Genomic DNA, 27,598 nt, shown 5'->3' on the forward strand with positions numbered 1-27,598 from the left:
GACCAACCAGAATTTTGCTATACAGAATTTTGTTCGTACAGCATTTTGCAAATACAGAATTTTGACATACAGTATTTTGGCATACAGTATTTTGAATACAGAATTTTGCAACATACAGAATTTCGACCCCAACCCCAAAAAAAGTTGTAAAGCAGAGTTGTAAAAATTTTTCCTACGTTTAATTTTAAATTTAATTGCCTATGTTTCTTGTATACATAACTTTTATGTAGGATTAATAGAAATCGAGATATTCAACAAAAACTAAAATCCAAGATGGCGGCCGAAAGGTGAATTTCGCAAGTGCAAAAAATCAGGGTAATGAATAATAATATTCAGCCGAATGCTCAAAAAAAATTTGGTGGTGGTACAAACTGCTGGTTCGCCCATATTACGAATTTTCCGCATGAAACGATGCAACCACTTATGTATACGAGTATACATATATTTTATCTTAAAACAATGCAAACAGAAGAAGACAAAATGTACTTATTTCGATAATTTTTATTAGTTTATTTATGTTATACACTTGTTTAGATTATGACTACGATTTAAATTATTACTAATAATTAGGAATTTAGCGTATGACCAATTGCTTCCTTATTACAAAAAAAAAACAACATCGGTATTTATATATTATTAGAATCAAAAACATTTGATTTTAATCATTAAAAATAAAGGTTTTTTTTTTATTGAACAAATTAATGGAGGTTTATAAAATATTTTATTTATATAGTTATGTAGTCATATATCACTAAAGGCGAAGCATAAGGTCCCCTTAAAAATTGAACATTATTTGTGCTTTTAACCTTGTTAAAGGACTTAAAAATATTAAAACGAAATGTTGTTGACAATTTTTTAAGTTATTTATACAAGATTTACATTTTTCAATTCAGCTGATTAGGAGATTAGATGCGTTTGAAAAAAATAAAACAAAAATCTTTCATTCGCGTCTAGTATAAAACCTTGTCCAAACAGAGCGATCACTGAGCTAGCGAAATCAAATTCTTATTACAAATCAGATAGATAAATACTAATCTGAACTCTGAAGATATACATGAGATAAAGAGTGATTTTTATTGTTGACTATCGAATCTTTTATTCCTTTCATAATTTTTAAATATATTAATAAAGTTTATTTTTATCAAGCAATGTATAAATGAGAAAAAACATTACCTAATGGTTTAATAAATCAACGAATGATTAGTATGGATCTTATAAACAGAAGTTATAAAGAAAAACGCATTTCTGAAACGCTAACTCAATCCAGAAATCGCCTTATGTGGACATGGAAAATGGTTAAAAAATTGTTTAGAAACAAAAAGAATAGAGGAGTTTTATATTAAGCTTCAACGATATGCCTTAAAATTTTTATGCAATCAGATAAATTGCTTCTTAAATAATTGTATTTAAATTAAAATTATTAATAGGTATAAATCGAAAGCAAAGTGCCTAGTCTCATGTAACCTCAGATGCCATATGAGAGGGCTGTGGTGAAGTTGAGAAAGGTCTATGTAAAAATTGCGCCGCAGAATGATGATAAGACATTTCTTGTAGCGATGTCATTGAGTTCGAGTTGATACTGTTGGCCGAAGAATTGAGCTTCTCCGGTGAGTTTACCCGAATTTTAGGCGGGGGCGTGCTATCTACTGCATAATTTGGCGTCGTGTACGAATGAATTTGATTGCCATTTAAAGTAATGGTTTGTGGAAGCTGTGGGTGCGGTCTAATTACAGTAGGCTGAATTGGAAACTGTGACATTTCTTTAAGGTTTGAAAAGTTTTGCAAGTAACAACCGGCATTCAAGAAGCTAGCAGCTGTTGTGTCCAACTTAAATGGTTGCATGCAGGATATTACTGCCGGATATCCAGAGTTTGCATTTAGAGAACTTGTCAGGTCTCGTGGCTTGTCATCGTCTATACAAAGATCTCGGTCATCGCGATCATTGCCACCGTTGGACGTTGATCCGGGACTGTGTTGCAGGGGTAAACTATTAGGTACAGGCGAATGGGTTCCCAGCGATATATCTGAATCGGACGTGTCGGATGGAGCTGGCGAGGAAGCGCCTTCAGCTCTTCGGCATTGGAACGACATACCTGATGGGTTGTTTTGATTGTGTTGCATTCTGAAATGATAAAGATAAAAAAATATTGTTATTTTAAATTGAGATAATGAAGCTTATCAAATAAATTTTTGTTTTATTTTTTGGAGTTTTAAAATGTGAAAGCTTTTATTTTAGCAATAGCAATCTCTGTAAAGAAGGGGCTTACTGATGTTTGAAACAGTAACAGAAAATTTCGGCCAACAACTTGCTGAAAACTACGAGTTGAAAAAAAAATCTCAGTTTACTCAAACTTTTCAGTGTCATTGAATGGTATTTCTGCGGCGAGCTAAAGTAGAATCGGAATGTGCCTTCCCTTCGTTTATTAAGTCCAAACAAAGACGCTTCGTAAATCTATAGAGCTCAATTAAGCGTTCCTCCGATGTAATTTCGAACGGATTCTCGAATTGAACGCTGTAATATCCTAAGCTTCCTCTAAGAAATTCATTTGGAAAATAATTAAGCAAGTTTCAGTGGCTAAGGCTTGAGTTTTGGATAGATAACCATAATTGGGGACCTCCATCTTAATTACATTAAAGGTATATAAAATTTAGGAAGTCAAAACTTGACACTTTTCGGATTATCTGTGTTATATATAGAAATATAAATTGAGTTCACTACTGTACTCACCCCGAACGTTTCGCTTCAAATTGCAATGAGCGTGGTCATTGGGAGAATAGGTAGAACGGTGTTCACATTGGATTCATTTTGACTTCTCTCTGTTTTTCTCACTCGCATTTTATGGAGAGAAAAAGATGGCCAAATGAAGTAATACTCTTTTTGACAATTTCTGTTTTGACATTTGGTGGTTAAAACGGAAAATAACAATTCGTTGTGTTGGCCTTCATAATGGTTTATGCCTGAACGACCACGATTGGATGGACTCAAGTCAAAATAATATAGTTGAGTCAGTCTGAGTAGGTACCATGTGAACAATGTTGCAACGTTCTTAAACTCCGAAACCTTAACTTATAAGAACTCTTAGTTTCTATATTACAACACACCAAAGTCTCCCTTACAAAAAAAAAATTTCAAACATATTCTATAAAGATGAAAATTTTTTCAGTCTTAATTATTAATTTTTTTAACATGGATCAAATGAGTTAATTCCAGCATTACCTAAGCTCATTTATTTTTGTTAAAGCTCAAAACATATGTATTACAAAGTGTGTGTGTGTGTGTGTGTGTATGTATCTACATGTAGGTATGTATTATGTTTTAGTTCGAATTTTGTTTTTCGGAGTAATCATAATCAATTTAACTTAGGTTTCCTCTATTGAAATCCAACAAAATACACATCACAACCCGCAGAATCCCTTTTAACAGATATCTTTCTCTTTGTAATCATTTGAGAATACAGATACGTTGATTTGATACAGATACTCCGCACCGGGAGCGCGATCAACATGAGTTTGGAACACATGCAATGTCTCAGTGTCAGTTTAACAAATGACCGCGTCGAAGGCATTTTTTTGTTTTGTTTTTTATTTTGTAAGCGATCGGTTGAGACATCAACATAACATAGCCCAGAGTTTGTGAAAAATCGTTCTACATCTCCGTAATGATCCTAATGACGATTTGATCTTGCTAGCCCCTTCTCTTTTGTTCAACTGTGACTTATAAGAAACCACCAGCATCATACCAGCAACAGCACATAACAATGAAAAATGTACTTTGCTTCCATGCTGACAAATTAGATTGAGACGTCAAAACTTCAGGGCACTCTTATGAAGATGTACCGTGCGTGGTGGAACTCACATTACAAAGTGATGGGGTTATCTAGAAATTGGCATATTATCATCCACTTAGGTGAGAAAGTGATTTGCGCCTAATATCTATCTAGAAGCAGCAAAACGAAATATTACTTGAATACTAATTATTGGTTATACGGTTAGTTGCTTCGTTAATGCCCCACCACAATGGTCTGGGTCTCTGGGGTGTCGTCATTAATAATTTTTCTCGTGGCGTGTAGTGTTGTTTCTCGCGCGCCTCTTTTTGATTTGACGTCTCATGTTGAGTGATTAATGATGATCATCAACTGCAGAAGGCACATGAATTAAGTAACCAACCTGCTGTTGGCCCTAGAGCTAAGGCGCACTTTTCAAAGCGAAAACAAAAAGGGGATTTTGAAGGGAACCCATCAACAAAAATTATGTGTGAAGTATGAAATCGTTTTGCTTCTATAGAAATGATGGATATATGCTGTCTGTAAACAGATAACTTGCAGAGTGTAAGTTGCTCTTTGCACTTGCTTGGTTATGACCAACATTAGCAGCCGGGACCGTCAATCAGGTCGAACGGAATGGACAGCCTTACCTTCCGAAGACATGGCAACATGAAATGAAAGATTTATCAAAAGAGAAGCAGGAAATACAACTCGTATACAACAGGGATGGGATTGTAAGATCATTTACATCAGGCGACGGGTAACGTATCAATATAAATGTCCACTCTCCGGCTTTCGAACAGTATGTGTCGTTATAATTTCATAATCTTCCTATGATGCTAGCCGTGCCATTTAAATACACATGCACCTTACTTGGCTGAACCCATACGCCGCGCCGATGTCATCACACGTAACGTATCCTTCTCGTCTTCAACCATAGCATCGGCTGATGGCTTGTCTTCTTCCGTTCTTCATGTGCACTTGGAATGGGCTTAAGTCGAAAAGGTGTCTTGATGACTTCCACGGTTTGTATCGGTCTGCTTTGAGAGGCAAAGCAACAAAAAAAAAAAACACATTTGATACTCTTGAATGAAGGAATTTTTTTTCTGCCATGGCATTAATGAATTTTTGTGCGGATTATCGATAGTGGGAGGAAGATATCAGGTAATATGATTTGGGTATACCTACCTATGTAGAAAAGATACTTTTTTTTTCAAAATCCAATCCGTCAGCTTCTATAAAGATTGCTAACATGTATCCAGCGGATATGGTATGACCACTCACATTAACCGCATTATTAATTTGGGAAGCTTGAAAGAGAAATCGATAGCCTGTGCGCCAATTCAGAGAAAGACGGACAAATTTTTGCGAACGAAATTTCAAGGTTAATGAAACGAAAAACTACCGATCCGATCCGTTCGTTCGTCGTCTTCGTCTTCACCAATACTTTTCCACACAATTGACCAAACATATCATCAAGTAGGTAACTTAAACTACCGAAATCCGATATGCTGGCACCTACCTAAGTGTATGTAATTACAATACCCTTAGATAACAAAAATGTAATTCAAAACTTGGAAAATTCTTAATCGGCTCATGTCATGAGTTAATACGTTTTAATAATGCTGTATATAAAGTAATATGATGCCAAAATCTCTTCATTCTTTTCAGCGTTATAGAAGGAAGGGGTAAGCGCGAAGCTTTTCGATTTTTGTTTTCGATTTAAACTTGTATAAAAAAAATAAATAACGTGCATTGCATAGGAATTATATGTGAATGGGGAATGGATTATGGAATGGTATGTGGTTTCTTTCAGTTGTCTTTGTATTTAACCCATGTGTTGTATTCAATACAGTTACTTTAGATTAAAAAAGGGATTTTTTATTCAATAATAATTCCATGTCTATTCAAGGGTTGTCTTCAAAAGTAAATGTATTCGAAGAAAAGGATTATAATTATTATTATTATGTGGCAACCATTTTGAATGTGTTGTGTATGTTTGTTTTTGTTTGCATTTATATTTTTGTGATTCATTTTTTTAAATAACCATCTGTATTATAATGTACCTACCTCTCTATTTGTTTGACATACATATATATTTTAGGTAAGTATAATTTTTTTTTGCCTACCAAATTTGCACAAAGAAACAGTTGCATTTTATTTGGTACCAATTTGTTTTGTTGTCCTTGTCATGTAAATGATGTGCAAGTACTTTTCTAACAAATAAATATGATAAATTTGAACTTTCAGGCTTATTAACAGTTTTAAATCTATTAAGATACTTAATGATGAGATCCGGTTTGTAACAACTCTAATCTCTAAATCGGACAACTTTAAGCTGTGCAGTTCCGTTTAAAAATGTTCTAGTTTGCTATTCAATTCCGCAGTCTTAAACAGTTTAGAACTTATGTCGTTTTCTATTGACGAATCTCAGAATGAGATTTGTGAATTTGACAGCTGAAAGGGGGGGTGAAGAGGGGAAATAGTGGACAAATCTCAGATTTCGTGATCTATTTGCGTCCTGAGATTCAAAAAAATGACAAAAAAATGAATCTGAGATTCAAGAATCTGATTCTGGATTTTTATCAAGATTCACGCATACAAACACACGCACTTTCACACACACTCCTCTGTTTGACATTTGTCTGAACATTTGTTGTTGTTTTATTTTTTTTATACGCACAGATTTCGCACACAATTACAAAACTAGATTTCATATTCTATTTGCAGTGGAAAATCTGAGAATTTTACACAAAAATCTCAAAAGTCAATAGAAAACGACATTAAACAGTTTCTGTTCTTGCTTTTGATTCAAAACAGATTTGAACAGATTCTTGAGAACTGTCAAATGTTTTAACAAAACTTTTCTGTCCTGTTCTGATGTAACTATTTCGTAATTGAACAGGAGTAATGTTTGATTTTTCATCTTTGATACGGTGTTTTGAGGGCTTTGTTGCTTGGAGAACTGTACGACCTAGGTTTATGATGGCCGAACTGCTAAGTGGTGTGCGTAATATTTCTGTGTCAATAAGTTAAAAGAGCTTAAGTCAATTTTTATCATTTTTCAGTATAAGCAAATGAAATTTATTGGACATGATTTTTTTGTACTTTTTTTTGTGATTACTTTTAAACTGTTGCCGCTAGACTTACAATTTTTTTTTATGATACAAGCTTGTTATACCCTTAATTTCCATATGTATATTTTTTTTGAAAACGTTCGGGACGACCGTTAAAATTGAAAAAATATATTACTTTGACTTAAGTATACAATTTGGCGGACATTTCAAGGAACAAAACAACTTACCTATATTACTTAAGCTGTTTTGCAAAATTGGTTTTGGTTCAAAATGCAAATTTTTAAAATGGCTTAAGTCGACATAAGAACACAAATGGTTCACTCGACCACAAGTTTAAAATAGCTTATGTTGATATAAGCGATGAATATATTTGAATTCAAATTGTCATAAAAGCTTATGTCACGTCTTAAGCTGATTTAAAAAAATGTATCTATTCTTTTTAAGATTTGGACGATTTTATTTTAACATATACATAAGCTATTATGCAAATGCAGTTTTTGTCCAAAAAGACTTCAGCTACTATGATTTTTTTAAATTTAATGGTTTAGATTTTGCGTAGAGAAATGAGACCCAGACTAAAACAAAGCTGAACAAAAGGTGAACATGTTAAGCAAATACAATCGATTTTCACTTATGTCGACATAAGCTCTTTTAACTTATTACCACAGATTTAGAAGCTGTTCTATAGAAATGAAATAGAAAAATTTTCATCTCAAAAGGGTTTGATTGGTACTATTTATTTATTTATTTAGCTACAAAATATATTCTTAGCCTATTTACAATTTTTCATTCAATTACATTTTACAACAATATTTTTAGATTGTTTGAATTATTATTAAAATTTATATAATCGCTATAATTTTTAAAAATTGACACATGCTGCAAAGAGGGGTTCATGCTGACCATATACAGTTCTGTTAAATCTTAAATTTAAAAGTTCATAATTTCGAAAAGATCTACTTGGGACATTTATGCTGATTTTACACAATAATTCACTTGAATTAACTTTATTTGTCAATAAATTAAACACAAAAAGGACATTTAAAATGGTTCTTCTTTTACTTAAAGTATCAAGATCTATTAATTTTAAACGATGTGTATAAGGAGGTAGGTTTACATCTCTGTTCCAAGGTAGATTTCGAAGCGCAAACAGTAAAAACTTTTTCTGAATAGATTCGATCCGATTTATATTTGAAGTGTAACGTGGACACCATACACTGCTGCAATATTCAAGCCCAGATCTCACAAGAGCACAGTATAAAGTTTTAAGTATTTGTGGGTCGTTAAAATCTGTTGCCCACCGTGTCGCGTCGTATGCAACCAAGTTTACGATTTGCATTGTTAATTGAATAGTCACAATGGTTTTTGAAAGTTAATTTAGCATCCAAAAAATATATAAAGTCACACTGGAAACATTTTTTCAAGACTTTATATAGTAAAAAAAAAACAATCTAGAGAAACACAATTCAACCAAATTCATCTCGCAAAAATAAAGAACACCATAAACTCAACTCCTATTTCAGAATTGTTGTTAGAAACAAGCTCTCGAAATTCAAAATTCAAGTTGGCCGCAGAAATAACTTTTGAAATGTATTCCGTCAACTACAATTTGCCATTTAGCTTAATGAATTCAATCCCTGCTCTACTACGCACAGTATGTAAGGATTCTTCCTTTGCGAAAGAAGTTAAGTTCGGACGTACAATGGCCTCTGCTATGGTTAACTCTGTAATTCGGCCATTCTTAGAAGGAAAAATCATTTTTTTTTTTTCAAATATGAAATTGTAAATTTTCAATTATTTGAAATGAGACAACTGTTGTATATTAACTACTGTACTCAATTTATACTTTAACTAATCATATAAATCTAGTTATCAATTGCTTTAATTTCTGTTTGTCAAAATAAATATTATTAAGTTTTTCATAGTATTTCATATAATTCTATGTTCAATATAATGAAGGACGATCCAGATACCAATGTACAATTTGTGAGAACAATTGAATGTTACCCTTGTCTATACAATCGCCAGTGTAAAGAATATTCCAATAAAACAAAACAAGACGATACGTGGAAAGAGATTGCAAAGAATTTTGATGCCACACTATTTGAATGCAAAGAAAGGTGGAAGAACCTCAGAGCTTGCTTGCAGTATTGGCTACGAGATTGTTGTATATTAACTACTGTACTCAATTTATACTTTAACTAATCATATAAATCTAGTTATTAATTGCTTTAATTTCTGTTTGTCAAAATAAATATTATTAAGTTTTTCATTTAAATTAGAATAAATAAGTTCTCTATTGTTTTTTTTTTTGAGAAATCGACTTTTCTTTTAATTTCGAAAGTTCGAGACACAACAACAACCGATGTTTCTAGTGCAAAGCATTTAGTGATTTCTACTCGTTATTTTGATGCATATCTGAAAATTCAATTTTTGACAACATTTTTGTATTCATAGAGCCCACTTAATCTGATTCGGAAGAAATATTTTCAATTTTAAAGAAATTAAAAATTTCAAAAACATAATGGGAATGTCAACAGGCAATGCTTCTGCGATAAACATTGTCATTGTTCAAATCAAAAAACTCTCCTCTTTCTTTCATATGTGTTGTGTTTCAAGCTGAATATACATATACTTATTCACAAACTGGGCCAACACTTCAGGCATCACAGAGCTTTTTTTTCGAAATTCTTAATTTTGTATAAGTATGGATGCAATTAATACTGGTGATGACAGTTTAGAAGATAGAAACTTTTCTCATTATCTTTCCTATTCAGAATTCAGATACATATGTGTTTCGGAGTCGAGTTCCAGATGTACCTATGTCACTTCAAATAATTTTGAGAAAATCAAGAAGAAATAAAAAAGTGTTTGGTGCAGTTGTCTTCTTCTTCCTTTTTCTCGGCGCTGTTATGATCTCGATGTCGAGGGGATCATAACTATCCCACGTAACTGCTTCACACTAGTGATCCGCCTGTGGGGTTCGCCGGGTTGACCTCAGAAATCGGCGGCAAGCCTCCCGGTTTTGTATTGTTCCATTTCTAAGGCTAACTGAATGCTGGTGGTTTTGCATTTGCTTGTACCAGGAGTTCTTAGGCCTACCTTTCTTTCTATTTCGTTTGGTGCAGTTGTAAAAATATAAATTCAAATAAAAAAACGTTTTGATTTTAAAGATACCAAACTAAAACATTCAGGTGAAAAGTTGGTTTTAGAGGGCACATTGACCTCAATTTTGCAAATTTTAATGTTTTTTCGTTTTTATAATTGAAACATTAGGTGTGTTTTATTTTCCTCGTGATCCAGATCAGATCATTGTATTGATCTGGATCACGAGGAAAATAAAACACAGCTATTAAAAAGCTTAATAATTGCTTGGAGGTCTTATATCTTTTAAATAAATATTATGATCGATGCTTTTGACATCACAGCATTTTGGCTAAAGATATTGAACGAAGAAAACGCTTTAGGGAAAAAAGTTAAAGTGATTTGGGCAGGATATGTACATAAAAGCAGAAACACAATCACGCTTTGCCGTCGATTTTGACAACTGCCAAAAGTTCAACCATACGAAATCTGTGTAACCTCCCACAATGACGCTTTTCCTACGAACGCTTTTTTTGACAAACGTAGGGAAACGTAAGAAAGCGAGCAAAAGTTCAACCAGACTGAACTTTTGCTCGCTTTCTGACATTTATCAGACATAGTTACAGTCACCCACATAATTATTGCGCCAAATGTGAATAAAAAAAATAAATTATTGCAAACCTAGGTGTGTCTTTTAATTTCTCTTTATAGATGTTGCACATAAAAACGACATCGAGATATTTTAAATCAAAACAATTTACTTATTAAAAACAACAATAATTTAATGATGTTGTAGGCTGAGTTTTACTGGTAAAAAACAATTAATTTTAATTGCTTTTGTTTTTATAAATATAGCTATTTTTTCTTCGTTATTATAGGATTAAAGAATAAACAAATTTCTATGCATTTTTTAAACACATAAATATCCTTTTTCAGTGACAGAAGCGCGCTTTGAGGATTTCTCAACGTAACGCGATGACGCGTCTGGCAAAGCGTGATTGTGTTTCTGCTTTGAATGCTTAGATACTTTCGGCCCTACCAATAATCAAATTTAAAGCTGACTTTAATTTGTACCTTAATTCTACATTTTTCACAATACCAAAAACCAATTTAATAGTCAAGTTAAAGGCTAATGCTCGATTAAAATTTATAGTTCGGAAACTCAACTATAAAATTGAACCAAGAGTTAGCCTTTAACCTGACAATTGATTTTTGGTACTGTGAAATATTTAGAATTAGGGTTAAAATTAAAGCGAGCTTTAAATTTGATTATTAGTGTTCTTTTACACGTTAAGTTAAGTTTGACGAAGAACGAACTTTGAAATAAACTCAATACAAATACATTAGAAAATGATTATTTTATGTAAAGAACTAGATGATTAGAAGAAAGATTGTTGGGACTTGGGAGCCATCAGATTTAGTGACAGTGGGGCTTATTGATTGAACAAGATGGTGAATATAAAATTAAAAATTTATATCAATAATTACTAATAATAATAAACTTTAATTATTTTTTTTTTTTTGTTTTTTTTTGAAGAGAATTTAATATTTATTTTATGGTTTTATTTATCTTTTGTTTATTTATCCTTGTTTATAAAAAAAATATAAAAATGCTGCATTTTTTTTTGTAAGTCTACTGCGGATTTTCTTTCGAACAGTGGCAACCCTACTTAGTGGTTTAAGTTGTACTTTGCAGTCATTTCATTGTGCAGTTATAGTTGAAAAGTTCTAGAAGCCCATAAATGAAAGTTTATTGTTATGTTAAGGTCTTTTTATGTTGTGAAACAACAACTAGTCGCTGCTAGTATATAGCCTGTAAACTGTCACTTTTTGTGTGTTATTTACAATTGTTTCCAAGAGGCTATGTCAAAACACCACAGATATGGTTAACCTTTTAATTGCATTTATGAATAGTTTTAGTTGATTACTCAAACTGCTTAAATAAGTATGTTGCCTTACCTATCCAGTAAAATGCTGGTACACGTTAAATATTGAGACGAAAAAACATCTAAAAGAGAGTAGGTACATACTTACAAAGGTACACTTATATACACAGGTATTGGTAAAAAAAATCTATCAAAGTTTTCAATTCCATTAGGTAAGGTACCCACGCAACGCGACGTGGTGTCTTTCCTTTTTCCTTCTTTCATTCTCAGGAACTTTGAGGAAAGGGCTTTCAAATAATCATCCATTTTAATGTTGCATGTACCTTCATAGGTATACCCTACCTATATATCAAAAGAAATCACAAAAACAGGTCCGTGAATTCACATCAATCGCGTTTTGTGCTTCCGTTTTCAATACGTTCTGGTTCTACCACCAACCAACAAAAAAAAAAAAGACAGACAATTTGACATAAACGTACAAGTAATTTAGCAACACTTCAACACCAACCGATTACTTTTCCTCCGTCCGTCGTAAATGTCAATGATCAATCAAAATATCTAACACAACCAATTTCCTTCTTTCTGCGTCGAGTATATTTGCTCTTGTTTAGAAGCATCTACTTTTCCTGGCATTAACAAAGGTCCCTGTTTATATTAACTGCCGTTACAGTAACACTACATCTAAACGCGTTAAACAGCAAAAATGTGTATAAAGGAAAAATTAAGGTTAGGAAAATATTCAACACTCCATTGTTCTCCTCGAGCGTCTGTCCTCGTCCCGGTTGGCATTGTTGTAATGTCAATCGAGGTAAATTCTCCTTGGGGTATTAAGGACGTTCAACGACGACGACTACCCGTTCTCTTCTTATTTTAAACAACAAAGCAAAAGGAGGAGGGTTGAATTCGAACTAATGTCAACATAGTTGTTAACCATTGACAAAAAAAGGTATGCACAATGGAATAAGTTGATTTGCCTACCTACGTTCATTTAAATTTATAAGAATTTAAATTCAAATATTTATCTTGTGACAATTTAACTGGAAATCATCAAAATAACGGGATTGAAGGATAAACAACACATAGAGAAGACAAATTGAAGCGTATGCATATCCAAATACCTTCATATTATTGGAAATATGGACAGCATCAGTGTTTGAAAGAAATATAGGGTAGTTTCGATTACTTATTGATGGAAAATACCTATAAAGGTTTACGTGTAAAACTAACTATGCTCCTGAAAAAAAGGTAGATTTTAATTTGTTTTAAATGTATTTAAAATTATGTGAGTTTTAAGCTTCATAAAGTTCCTGGGCAGCTTTTGCATGAAGACTTGCCAAGCAAAACTGTTTTTTTATTGTTGAAACTGAGTAGCGGAAGATTTACACGGAAATCATATAACACTTGGTTTTTTTCCTTTCCTGAGCATTTCTTCACATTTATTGAACCTGAATTAGAATCCCAAAGCGGTACTAGGGAATTAATACGTCTTAAACCCTGTTTATGACAATATTTTGACATTTGATATACGCCGAAGGTTCAACAAATCACTATCAAAATTGTTTTTATAGCAATGCGTTGAGGCATACAAAACAATATATGCAACGTACCGATTTACCAAAATCAGAACAAAAATCAATTAAATCAAAATGGACCTATTTAAAAAGACACCATTACTACTATTACTATTAATATGCCTAGTCCTCATAGTAAGATATTCAGCTTATCTAGAACCAGTTGTGAATATTTTGCAATAAACAAAAATAGACCTCCTTGAATGTACCAAGCATATTCATACAATTTATTAATATGGCAAAGGACTCAGGAGTAGAAGAACTCATGACTGATTTAAAACTGTTGTTGAAGTTGAGATAGAACTGTAAGCACCAAGAATAGTCAAACTCCAAGCACATGTATCGCTCAAACCATCCTTCTTCGAACGCAGTTGAGTTTCGGAAGAGATCGCTCCTGATTCCATATTTAGATTCATTGATTTCTTCACTTGAACGAAGATTTCCAGATGAAAACTAACCAGCATATTCTTTATTTATTTTGCACCCAGTGAATAAGTTAAAGTTAAGCTTAAATGATTTTTAGTTTAAATCAAAAATTTGCATCGAGTTTTAACTCAGATTAAAAAAATTTCTGGCGGAGGCTTAACTGTGGTACAATTTTTGGAAAGATACAAAAATATATCCCGAAGATTTCCAAAAACTTGATTTATGCGATATCGTACAAGAAGCAGACAACTTTTTCCCGGCAACGAAACTTACTCTCCATATTGCCCTTTCTTTAGCGTGCACCACAAGCTCGGTTAAAAGAACTTTTAGCACATTGTTGAGGAGAGTCAAAACGTGGCTAAGAACAACCATGACGGAAATTCGTTTGAATGATATAGTTGATAATAATCTCAAACTCATTGTTTGTAGATTCTGTTTGAAAGTTTTAAGTTACAGGATTATGTAAACCGAAAAATGGATATAAATTATTGTTAATCTGTATATACATACATACCTACATAAAAAAAAGTATACAAAAGTTAACGAATAAGTCGGAAAATCGCTTAAAATATCTCCAATTACTAATAGTTTTTCCTAATTGTACAAGTCAAAGTAAAAAGTAACAATAGAACGATCCGGCAGTGAGTTTTCAAATTTTTCTTGGCTATACATAGACATAGGAATATAACTTCGGTGATTCTAAATCACTACCTACAGCAACTACATGCGACCAAAGTAGCCTTTTATTTGTATTTACTATAAAAAACCAAATGAAACGATGATACTCTAACAACAACAAAAATTATCTTCAAATAACTCATTGAATATTTTCTTCTCTGTCTCAAACATTCCGATTGCCGTCGCTAAAACACAATTCCAATTGACTACTGGTTATGACCTGAGAGATTCAAAAAAAGCCATAACAAAACATTATTATTGTATATGTATTTTCATATACGCCGCTATATACATTTATAAAAAACACTTCTTGATCCTCAATTTCAAGATATAACGAAATGGAAGAACGCAATAAAATTGACAACTTCTCGTTATTCTTACAAGTCTCTACTTCAACTTTTCGAGACTTTATTTTATTTTATTTTTTTGCGCACATATAATGCCAGCTAACTGATGCTGCGTCATCTTTTCAGCCATCATCATCATGCCATGGTATTCTGACTGTTCCACCAGTCTTTACTTTAATAACTCTTGATTGCACAATATTCGGAATTCTGGTGGTGCCTCTGCCTCTTCATTTAATAACTCGATGACTTTCAGAAAATACTTCAACACGATAAGTAAGATGTAATGGTTATACTCAAGTATGCATGTTTGTAGGCGCTTCTGCTTTTATCGAAACATTCATATACATATATATAAAGGATGACTATCTTTTATCATCTGATCTTCTTATTTTTACTTCACATCACTTATGTAACCCCATCCTTACTCATTCAGACAGCCCCAACCCACGACAACGTTGATGTTTCGGATCAGGTAGACAGATACAGATACTACACTACAATATCTATTCTCCTGCCAAAATGTATTTTGTGTTCCTATTGAAAGAAACAACAATGAACAGAGACTCCCTTGATGGTTGAGAACAAGCTATAACATCAGAAGCAAAAGTCAACGAAGCACCCGATAGCTATTATAAATGTGTATTCTTTACCTGTATGTCATCAGGTTTATGTTATGAACGACGAAGAAGCCAGTCCTTATATGAACAATTTGTCGACGTTAAGTGAGTCTTTGAATAGGTATTTTAAGTGGATCGCTACTCTTGCAAGTTGCAATAGAGCCAAAACCAAAGAGTTTCAGTGATGAGACTGACTAAACTTGCGTGCTCATGCCTACTTCCCCCCCAAAATTCATTTGTTTACATTGTTGTTGTTTTTTGTAATATGATTCCGTATTCGAGTATGTATGCGGAATGCAATAGCAACACAAATTTACGGAACAAAGTGTACTAACAGTTTGATAGTGTATTAATTTTTGTTTATATTTTGGAAGATCAAAACGGTTGACAGCATGACGTCACAGTTTGGTAAACATACTAAGCATTTAAAAATGTAGCTATGCTCCGAGAACAGGTGTGACGAAAGTAATTTTTTTGTATTTTTGCTTTTCGTTGAATTTTCGGCGTTACACAAAAAAATATTTTTATTCAAAATCTCTTCATTTCCCTTATCCGAAAAAAATACGCTTTTCATCCAGAATAATTGTAATGAAGCCTTATTACTAGATTCCAATTGGGCACCATTTTTAAAACTAATTTTAATAAATTATTATATGTACCTATGTATAGTTTTTAGAATAAAAATTAAAGATTTTTTTTTTTTTTTATTTTTATTTTATTTTAATTCTTTTTTATTTATTTTATTTAAACCATTAGGTATTTATTTATTATTTAAAATTGAAACACTCATTTTTACCGTTTTTCATTAAATAGGCCTGTCCAATCGGGAAATTTCAAGACAAGGCGTTGTTTGGAAATATCGAGCCGAGACATTGACAACTTCATAAAGAAAAGCGAGGAATATGGTTCCATAAAATGAACACCAAAGACCGCTCGCAAAGCAGCCAAGAGATAGATGAAAATACTTTAGAGTTTTACGATCCAAGTTCTTATGTTATTATTCTGTTTTAGGTAGTTAATAAAAACTCAGAAACGAAAAGAAACAAAACAACCAGAAGAATCCATTGACGAGTAAGTAGATTATTTTGTAGTAGGTTAGGTCAAGATCTAGGAATAACAAAACAAAACCTTTTTAAAAGTGTGCCTTCTTGTTCCAATGAAAATGATGAAGTAAACTTTCGACCCGAGTGGAAAGAAATGTACCCATGGCTAGAGGAAGATCAAGAAGCAAAAACTAAAAGATGTCGTTTCTACAACACAAATATTTCCGGTGGGAAAACCCATCTAGAGCGACATGCTACAAACTCCAACCACCAAAAAAATTTCTTCGCGGCAAAGAAAAGTGTTAAAATAGATTCGATAGTGAAAACACAATCGTGTAAGTTAAATGAGAGTGCAAAAAAACTAGAAGTTTCCCTTTCTCTTTTCGTGGCTGAACACAATTTGCCATTTTCAGTGCTGGATCACTTAAATCTTTTATTAAAAAAAAATATAAATGATTCAGACATTGTAAAAAAAATGTTGGTAAACAGACACAAGGGTCAAAAAATTATTCGTAATTTAACAGCACCAGAAAATTCAAAAATGATTTCAAATTGCCAGTACTTTTCACTTGTGGTTGACGAAAGTACTGACTCTACTGTTTGTTCAAATCTTGCGATAGTGATAATGATAAGAGTATTCAGTGCAAAATGTCAAGATATGTTTCTTGGGCTGATTGAACTCGAAGACAAATCGGCTTCGTATATTTTCAGCTCGATAAAAAAAAATGTTCAAGGAAAAAAGCCATACCTTTTAAAAATATGGTGGGGTTTACTGCAGACAACTGCGCGGTAATGATGGGAAGGCTTAATGGAGTTCAAGCCAAAATCAGAAAAGTTGTACCCAATGTTGTAGTTAACGGTTGCATTTGTCACAACTTAAACCTGTCTTCAAAAGCTGAATCTAACGCCTTTCCCACCACAAACGATGACCTAATACGTGTAATATGCCATCATTTTTGCGACAGCTCAACGAGAAGACTTGAGTTCAAGAAATTCCAAGAATATTTTGGAACAGAACTTCACGCTATTGTAAGCTATAACGCAACGCTGGAGTATTTTAATCCAGAAGCAGTTGCAGCAGGAAAGTTTAATTCTATATTAAATTTTTTTTTCCTAACGAAAAACAAAATATTTAACAAATCAACAATGAATATACATAGAGCAAAAGAGTTCAAGATTTAAAAAAATACTCGATTTCTGATTTTTGGACTGAAATTAGTCTAATTAAAAATGAATGCAATGAATATATGTATGTTCGGAAATATTTATAAAATTGCTTAAGGTGCTCTCTCTATCCCACATTCTTCCGCAAATGTTGAAAGAGTCTTTTCGTATCAGACACTTATTAAGTCAAAATGTCGAAACCGACTTCAAGTTGACACTTGTTCCGCCCTAATAGAAACAAAAAAATTAATTAAGAATTCATCCTGTTATGAATTTGCTTTAAGCAAAGATATTTTGAATAAAAATGTGCAAAACGAGAACATTAGGTCTGAAGAGCTCATTGAATAATAATATACATAAACTTAAAAAGTTAATGTATAAATTAAAGAATTATTGTTTTTGCTATGATTCGTTTTTCTTTATTTATATGAATTAACTTATTTTATTTATTTTTATTTATTTATTATAATTATATTAATGTATAAACCGAAGTACCTTTATGTTATGTTTTTTTGTTTTTTTTTTTTTATGTGAATAAACTGTTAATTTATTTTTATTTATTTACGTTTTTGAAAATAATAAGTTTAATATATTGTCTTTTTTTCATGCGAAAAAATATTTCAATACAATTGGCTCCATTTTAGTACAATTTAAAATGTGAAAAATGTCATTTTCCACGCCTGTCGTGAGCACAAAAATGGATTCTCTTTATTATTCAACTGCTCAATAGCTTTTTTGACGTTTTCATCAACTTTGGAGAGTCACACCAAAATTAAATTTCACTGTTCAGGGTCAACTAAGGAATTCCTGGAGTCTCGAAAAATCACCACACTCGATGGGCCAGCTTTAAGTCCTGACTTAAATCCTAATGTTTAAATCCTTGATATTTAAGGATGTGAAAGAATTGAAACCAGCAATCCAAAGAGGAGTGGAAGAACATTGATGCTTCTTATGTTCAAACCTTTATTAGCTCCATGCTAAGACGTCTAGAAGGAGTAAGCCTTAAAAGGCAAGAGGTGACCATACTTCTTAAGAACGAAAGAAAAAATGAACCTTTATTAGTATTTCGTAGTGAATTTTAAGATTTTAGTAAATTTGTTCCTGCTTCAAATTCAAGGATAAAAAAGTGTAACATATAATTTCTTCTTTTACTTTGAAAATCACTCATACTGTCTTTATAATTATTTCGATGGTGAACAACATTTTTGATAAATAAGGGTGGGTACTAAGTACAGTACATTCCTTTATTATTCAAAAAACTATTTTTGCAGACGGCTTCGAGACTGGGTCTCTGTCGTCAATGAAACATTTGTACCAATTTTGAGTGGGGTATTATTTTTTTCACAGTTTTTATGGTAGGTAGGTACTTAATCTGAATATCATCTTTTCTTAAAAAGAAAAAAACACCCGAAAGGGTGTATGTGTATGTATGTACCTAAGCTGTTATGAAACCGTTCTCGCACATAACTCAACCCCTCAAAAAGACACCCTTTCACCAACCACAAATTTAAGAACTTTAGGGATTCCTTGTGTCTTCATCTTAAACCTGAAACCTCCATCCCGAATTTCAACAATGCATCACGTTCTTAACATGAGTTTCGGTTATTTTTTTACCATTGAAGTAAAAAACAAGCAGCCTCGCGTTCAATCTGCAATAACTTTCTTATAGTTATCGCAAAGACTTGATTTTAAAGACAAAAATGTGTCATATGAGATTATATTCCACAAATAATTTTTTGTCAGTCTTGTTGACCATCACCCCCTCTTTCTCTGCGAAAAAAAAAACACCTTTACAATCCAATTTCTTTTGCGACGTAAGTCAAATAAAGCGGCATAACAATAAAAAGTAAGTAAAATATCTACAAACAAAGAGTAAATACATGCAACGCAGAAGTGCATTTTATTTAATATCTTCAGATAGGTACCTTCTGCGAAAAAGCAGTTACATTGTTGAAGATAGTTTCGTATATCGATATAATATTATGTTGAAAATCTATGTAACCTTTGCTTCGCATTGTACGTTTTAGCTTTGATCTATTCGGAACTGTCTATGATATTAATATCATGCAAGAATTAACAAGAAGCTAGGTCCCAAGAATAGGGTTCCGTGGCGGCATCTTTGTGATTCTCTTCTCATATGCGTATGTGTGCTTTATTCACCGCAGAGAAAACTGAGAAGTTAAAAAAAAAATTAACTTGGCTAGAAGTCCGTTTATCGATACGTAGTATATTAAATGATATGATCGTTCATGTTGGCCAGGTTAGTCGGTAAACTACAAGCAAAAAAATGCAATTGATCGGAATTCTAGAATATCAAGTTGCTTCACAGCGCAAAATCGGTTCAAATTTCTTCCTTACACTGATTTGAATGTATTTTTTATGTTTTATTTATGTCATTGTAATTTCTTTTTGGAGAGTGTAGGCACTTGAAAGAATAAATTAGCACGCGCTATGTAAAAAGGTTCGATTTCTAATCTTGCTATTGTCTCACAGCTAGATTACAGTATGATTAGCTGCTTAAAGCAAACCCTTCTCTCTATAAAACAAGATATTAAGTTCACATGAAACTGACAGTAAGCTTAGAGATGCCGCGAATATTCGGCCACTATTCGGTATTCGGCCTCTATTTTTTTTTTTGATATTCTGTTGGGCCGAATAATTCACCACATTCGACCGAATACTGAATACCAAATGAGGAATAAAAAGACATATTAATTATAATAAATTATAATAATTTATTTGTTAGATATTTTTTCAATCAAAATTTGCTTCTCATTAAAAAATTGTTATTTTATAGTATTTAAAATATACTAATGGTAAGTTTTGGTGAATAAAAACACATTTTCAGCATTTGTTGGTGGAAAACGGTTAGGTACATCTATATTCGTAGCCAATTCCAGTTTCTGTTAATGCAACAAACTGCCAAACCACCCTCCATATTGAAATCTTTTTGGGGAATTTTCACGATTTTCCACGTTTATAAACTGGCGAAAGATCAATTGAAATAGCTTCTGTTCTAATTTTGTCCATGTTCAGTGTAATTTGTATGTGGTCTATTGTATAAAAATTCGTTTTCCTTCGGATTCAATTATTAAATATGTACATAGACTGGATTTTCGAGATTACCTCAAAAAAGAAACGATCATATTTTTTGAGGTTATCTCAAAAATTTGACGTGATTGGGCAAAATAGACTTCGAATCTAGTTTCAGAAGCCCGAAAAACTTATATTTAACATAGTCGCACTCCTAGATCAAAAAAAAATTTGTTCAGGCTATTACACTTTTTGAGGTTATCTTGAAAACCAAACGTGATGGGTCAAAATGGACTTCGACTTCGGTTTCAACGACCCTAAAAACCTATGGATTCCACTAAAAAATAGCGCAAAACATAATATAGAGAGTTACTATCCCTTATAAAAGGTTTGAGATAGTCATCGTAAAAAACCTGTTGTCTTAAAAACTGTCCATTTTTTTACTTTCTGCCTGTATAGATATTATATCAGGGGCTTCAAGAGAACAACATACTAAAATTTCAGACAATTTAACCGATGGCCACTTCCCATACAAAATGTGCGGGGTCCTTTCAGACATTCAACATGAACATTGAACAACATTACGTCCACACTCAACTGAAAGTGTGGACGTGTTGATCAACGCTTTATGTATACAAACAATTTATTTCAAATTTTGTAACTGTATTGACCCCGAACATTTCGCTTCGCATTTTGACACGAAACCAATACTTGTTCTAAGTAAACAAGTAAAAAGCTTTGAAAACTTGCTTCGTTATAAGACGAGAGGTATTTTTTTTAAACACGCAGGACAAGAGGATAATTTAAATGTGCGTGAAATAAATAAAAATCCAAAGATAAGTGCATCAAAATTGCCCCAGAGACTTTTCTAATCCACCGAAAAAGAATTAGTGAAAACTTGTGGAATTGTACAATACGTGAATATGGATTCAACGGAAGAGTATCGCGCAAAAAAATATTTATTAGTCATATCAACAGACATAAACGGCTTGAATTCACCATAGTATACCAAACAAAAGATTTTATCTTCTGGAAAACGGTAATTTTCACAGACGAGTCAAAGTTCAATATTCATGGTCGGATGGCAGAAAAATGGTCAGGCGTAAGTCGAATACTGAATACATTCCGATATTCCGAAAATCACTCAAGAAAAACATGGAGGTGGATAGAGGGTCGATTATGAAATTATGGATCATAAGATCGACACATATCGATCTACATCGATAATCTGAAGACGAATTAAAAAGATAGTGCTGCACAAATAAATGGGTTCAGAAAGAACTTCACTTTTTATCAGGACAACTACCTAAAGCATAACGCTAATGCAACCCGAATGTGGGAAAGTTTTGAAACCATCTCACAATCACCTGACATTAATCCGATAGAGAATTTAAGGTATAAACTGGGCCGCAGAATCCGCAAATACACCATTAAGACTAGAAACGACCTTAAGGAGCAAATTCTCTTTAAATGGATAGAAATAACACCGGTTACAACTGAAAAATTGGTAAGGTCAATGCTAAGACGATATTGTTTCAAAGGTTCAAAAATATTAAAACATAATTTTTTGACTGATTTAAACAAAGTACGAATTTGAAATTGTCACGGACATGGTTGATATATTTTATAGAATTTTTATCACTTTTCTTGAAAAATTAAAAACAAATTTTAAACTAGTAATATTAGATTTTAAAAAATTAATTTATATGTAAATTTTTTGTATTAATTTAGGCCACAAACAAATTTATGCAACTTTTTTTTACTCATTGGGGAAAAATTTGAAAGAAATTAGCGACCATTATTTTCATATTTCCATTAGTAAGAATCATTTGAATCAATTTCATCTTAATTAAAAAAAAAAAAACGATCCCTCAGCCAATAAAATTAGGACTAAAAGGCATTAATGTGTCAGTTGGCATCGCTGGAGATGGTAGTTTTATAAATGGTAACGTCATGAGGTAGTTTAAATATTTGAAGATGGAAGGAAGGTACATAATTAAGAAATAAAATAAAATGTAAAGGGCCTAAATGGCTTTCTTGTGGTATTCCAAAATAAACAATGAAGTAGTTTGATGGACATTCGGTAAAAGGCACCGTGTAGGATCTATTCAATAGATAAAATTATAACTACGTGAGCTTTCTTTAAAAACGACAGGTTTATCGATTTTATTCTCACTTTTGTATATGTAAGTTTATAGTTTATTTTTATATTTTTCTTCTCAAAATGTACAAAAACAATAATTTTCATATCCAACAAAATTTCTAAAGAATCTACCATTTACCTGTTTTTAGCTGCAGCCGCTCGATCTCGTTGCCTTCTATTTTTAAACCAATTACCTACTTGTGTAGGATTGAGACCAGTCGCTTTAGCAAGCTCCCGTTTTTTCGTTGGATTCGGATATGGATCTTGAAGATACCACTCTCTCAGAAGACTCCTCGTTCTTTCTTTAAAACAATGCGTTTTTTGTTCTCCATCCCATATCGTTGGTGGCAAGGGAAATTTTTTGCGCACTCTATATTTATCAACAGGCCCTTTAAGTAAAAAACACAATAAAATTTATAATTTATTAAGTAGGTTCATTTATTTTTGTTCATTTATTCAAGGCAGTAGTTATTATTACCTAACGAACGTCCACGTAGTTTTTCAGCTTCAATATAGTGAGCCTCCAACCACATTGCTTGTAGTTTTCCATAAGATGCTTTTGTAAATTTATGATTTTCTATTATTGCATATAGTTCCCTGTCAACAAAAATATAAAAAAGAGAGAATACAAATTGATTAGAAGAATAACAATGTAAACATATTTGTGGTAAAGTATCGTAAATATTCTTATTAAAATCTTTGGTTCTGTTGTTGTTTGTTTGATTCAATAAGGGGCTATAAAAGTCGTTGCAGACACAAGGCGTGGACACGTGTTAACTTTGCACTTTGATAAATGAGAATGTAATATAATAAGATGTGAGGGAAAATATACTTGTTCAATGACAAGCTTGTGTATGAAGGTTTAAGGGATTATTGATGGAAAGAAAGTAATCCTTACTGAGCTATAATTAACCTGGAAAAGTATTTAAGAAAGAAAAGAAGTTTACACTGAAAATCTGAAGTTGACACCTCTTGGATTACGGTTCAATTAGACTTAAATATTTTCAGTCAAATAAAGTGTTTAATAATGGGTGAAGTTCTCAACAACAACTACTATTGGGGAGTAAAGAAAGCTGTGCAATTCTAAAAATAAAATAGTCATCATAATTCATTAGGTAGACTGGAAAAATAAATTTTTTGTCAAATGCGTTCGTTGTTATCATAATTTGCATATATTACTTGCTTTAATATATGTATGCAGTTTCTTAAGTTTCCTTACGCTTGCCCTTTATTAAACAAAAAAAAAAAAAACAGATGATGATTTAAGGCCGATAATAGGCCCATTTTGATAGCACAAAAGATTTTTAGTGAGCGCCTAACTAATAACACCAGTGGGAGGTTTTGATGGAAATTACAGATAGGTACCTTAGATAACAAATTCACAAGCATCGTCAAAGATGAACAGAAGAGGAGCGATACGGTTTCCTCCGCCTCTGCGACCATGCATTTTGTGCAATAACATTTTGAAAAAAGCGCCCGCCGGGTCTTGTGAAGTGTTTACTGTTTCCCAATAGAACAGTGTCTAGAAGACACCTATTGCTGAGCTTATAAGAAATCTGGTCAGAGACGGCAAACTTTAAGTACGTTTTAGATTCAATCGGTCCTTTCGAGTGCATCGGCTCCGGAGTTTCCTGAAATGTCTATTTTACTCCAGTGGCAGTGTCAATTTTTATTTCAGAAGTTCCGCTTGGAACACGCTGAGTAAACGGCAAGAGGAACTCAGATTTAGTCTATCTGAATAAAAGCCGCCATTCACTCATTCTTTGGTTTTGGAACCAGCAGTCAAGAAATTAACTGTTTCATCTCTCAAGAATCACTGTACTAAGAACATGGACATGGCTGTGAGACGACTGTCCTCGCTGCTAATTATTTATATGTATGTATATAATAATTTTCGTCTTTTATAGCGAAAAAGAGTTCTACAAAAATTGTTTTGAAACTTATGAATTGTGATATTTAATTTGGAAGCAGAGCCAGAACTAAGACAAATTAATTTTGTTAGTTTTATACATTATAGAAAGAGTTAGAATTAGGGGGGCATTCGGATTTAAAGCCTCGGGCCTCCACAAAAGACTTCGAAAAAAAGTTGAGTAAAAACTACAAATTTATCGATAAGGAGCAAAAAGATATCGTGAGAAATGAAACATCGCAACTTTTACAAAAGATGAGTTACCTCGAAAGCGCTGTGTTTGCCGTCTTTTGGAACGACACACTGTGGGCTAGAACGCTATTTTAGCTGGAATTAATTATAGAAATTCACGAAATCGTCTAAAATTGCAATTTAAGGCATTAAAATGGTGTCGAATGATATAATAATGATAATTTTATGGCACAACAGATTCTAATGGTAAGAACAACACCAAAAATAAGCGAGTTATTATGTAAAATGAGGTTTTTAAATTTACAACACATATAATTGGTCTAAAAAACAAAAAAATGGGTTCTTTGAAGTTTGAACGCATCAAATTCGAAAATGGTATCATTGAAGCGAACAAAAGTTGTTTTTGCTTATTATGGAATATAAAATAATGTTAATGGAAATAACAAAATCGTTATTTGAAAACATTAAACTCGTTTTCTTTTCATCGTAAGTAGTTTTTCTGAATATTTTGCTCCTTATACTTTCGGAGTTACAGCGAAAAAAGTTTGCTCTTGTAGGACATAGTTTTATATAAAACATAAAGCCATATAGGCTAGCTACTTTTTAAAATTATTTCTAGAGTGTGCCTACGCGTGCCTTTTTTTTAAAGCTTAGAAGCATTCGTTTTATATGAAATCGGTGCTAGTAACATACTTTACTTTAAAATTTATACACAAAAGTTCAATATAATAACAATTTATTAGCAAATACTATATTAAGATCCATCACTCATTGATAAACTAGCAAAATTTTCACAATCAATCCGTTAAAACAAACTCAGTAAACGATTATCTGGATAGAGGAAAAAGTGGCCTTTTTTGTTTTTTTTTCGAAAAATTGCTTTCGACTGTGTTTTTTAGGTAGCCAATGAATGTTTTGACCTCAACTTTTAATGAGAAATTATAACTAGTCCATTCATCTATCAAATGAGACCAAAATTATCAATTTTGGAAGAAGTTGACATTTTTAATTATTTCCAGCTAAAATAGCGTTCTAGCCCACAGTGCGACATCTTGAAGCGATAAGATATTACAAATAAGATGTGGCAGGATCCGAAAATGATTCTTGAATATGCAATTCGTGCACTGGAATCATTGAAATCCTTTGTTGAATTCATAACAGATAATTTTGATTATTACGAGGAAGCATCTAAAGAAATATGTCATACTGACCAATATTTACAATCGCCTACCAGAAAAAGAAATGTGAGGTTGAATCCGCTGCATTAGGTACATGACAGTGAGACAGTGCAAACAGTGAGACAATCCATTTTTCTCTTTTCTGAAAATAAGCACAGTACAGCTAGTTTGGGTCAGAACGTTTATTTCCCCGTCTGCGTCTTTTAATTTTGTCCCGACTCAATTAAAGCTGTCCATTTTCCTACACCGTAAAATATCACACAAAATCAGGTGAAAGTAGTTTTTGGAGTGTTATAAAAAGAGTTTATAACACAAAAAAATCTGGTTAGTGGACAGAACTTTTTTTTACATATTTATTAGATTTATATGTTCTTTATATTTCTTTTTTTTTAAATATCATGTAATTAGAATGCCTTCTCGTTTTTTGTAATTTTATATTATTCCGAAAAATGACAAAAAGTAAACAGTGATACATTTTTAAAAAGCAAACAGTAAGACATAGATTTTTAAAAAGTAAACAGTGAGACATAGATTTTAAAAAAATCTACTATTTTAACATGATTTCTTTGTATTTTTTTTTTTGAAAAAAAAAATGGGTTAAATAACATAAATTAATTAATTATAAACTTGTCAATTATCTAATTAATTGACGGTTTTGTTAATTTGTTTCACCTAAGACTGTCTCACTGATCGCACCCCTTGCAAACAGTGAGACGTTTTGACTTTTTCTAAATTTTAGTCCAATGTAATGCTCTCATTCATTCTTTAACTACAACTTTTTTGCAACATTAAGATAAAACATGTCTTAAACTGACTTCAAAGTTTGGTTAGGCTATCTTGAAAACATTCTAAGATATAGGTACCAATTTAAAAAAGGGTGTCTCACTGTCCGCACCTCTCCCCTATCTACAAAAAAATATGTTAGCCAAATGATGTTGTGTTGGTTTAAATAAATATTACATAAATAATATAATCAAAATTGAATTTTTGTGCATACTTACACGATATATGAAAATAACATACAAAAACGAATTGACATATCACCACAGTTAGATTACTATATCTACGCAAGAATATCTACACAATAATTGTTTTATTATTTTGAGTGTGAAACAACTTAATTATTACTCCATTTTAATCGCTAAAAAGTGTCTTTCTTTTCCTTAAAACTTCATATGTATGTACGATGTACGATGTACCATCTCGAATGCAATATGCAACCCTTCCACTTTTCAAAAACCAATTAAGTAATGTGGTCAGAAATGGCTCACAAGGGTTGTTCTTTATGGAAAAGTATCGTTATTCCAATTTGAAAACAATCTAAACGAAAACTGGGTATAGATAGGAAATTGTCCCACAGCAAAATTGTGTTTCCCAGGTCCATTTTTTCAATGCGAGGTTAAAATAAACCCTGAGTTAACTCAACAGTTTTAATTAACTGAATAAATTGTTTTGAAATTTAATTGTATCAGTTTTTTTTAGGGAT

The 27,598-nt window shown here is 32.3% G+C and overlaps 1 protein-coding gene and 1 pseudogene across 1 annotated transcript in view; one reads left to right on the forward strand and one right to left on the reverse strand.

The window, feature by feature from the left end:
* Window positions 1–456: 456 nt before the first annotated feature.
* Window positions 457–27,598, reverse strand: part of LOC129907911 (protein Optix) — a 38,327-nt gene continuing 11,185 nt past the window's right edge. Inside the window, exons 2-4 of the mRNA XM_055984402.1 lie at window positions 23,312–23,430; window positions 22,973–23,222; window positions 457–2,122 (exon numbers count right to left, since the gene is read on the reverse strand). Of these exons, the coding sequence (XP_055840377.1) occupies window positions 1,456–2,122; window positions 22,973–23,222; window positions 23,312–23,430 (1,036 nt within the window). The 3' untranslated portion in view covers window positions 457–1,455. The remainder of the gene's footprint in view (window positions 2,123–22,972; window positions 23,223–23,311; window positions 23,431–27,598) is intronic.
* Window positions 16,242–17,677, forward strand: LOC129907912 (uncharacterized; annotated as a pseudogene).

The sequence above is a fragment of the Episyrphus balteatus genome, chromosome 1, assembly GCF_945859705.1.
Source record: "Episyrphus balteatus chromosome 1, idEpiBalt1.1, whole genome shotgun sequence".
Lineage (NCBI taxonomy): Eukaryota > Metazoa > Arthropoda > Insecta > Diptera > Syrphidae > Episyrphus > Episyrphus balteatus.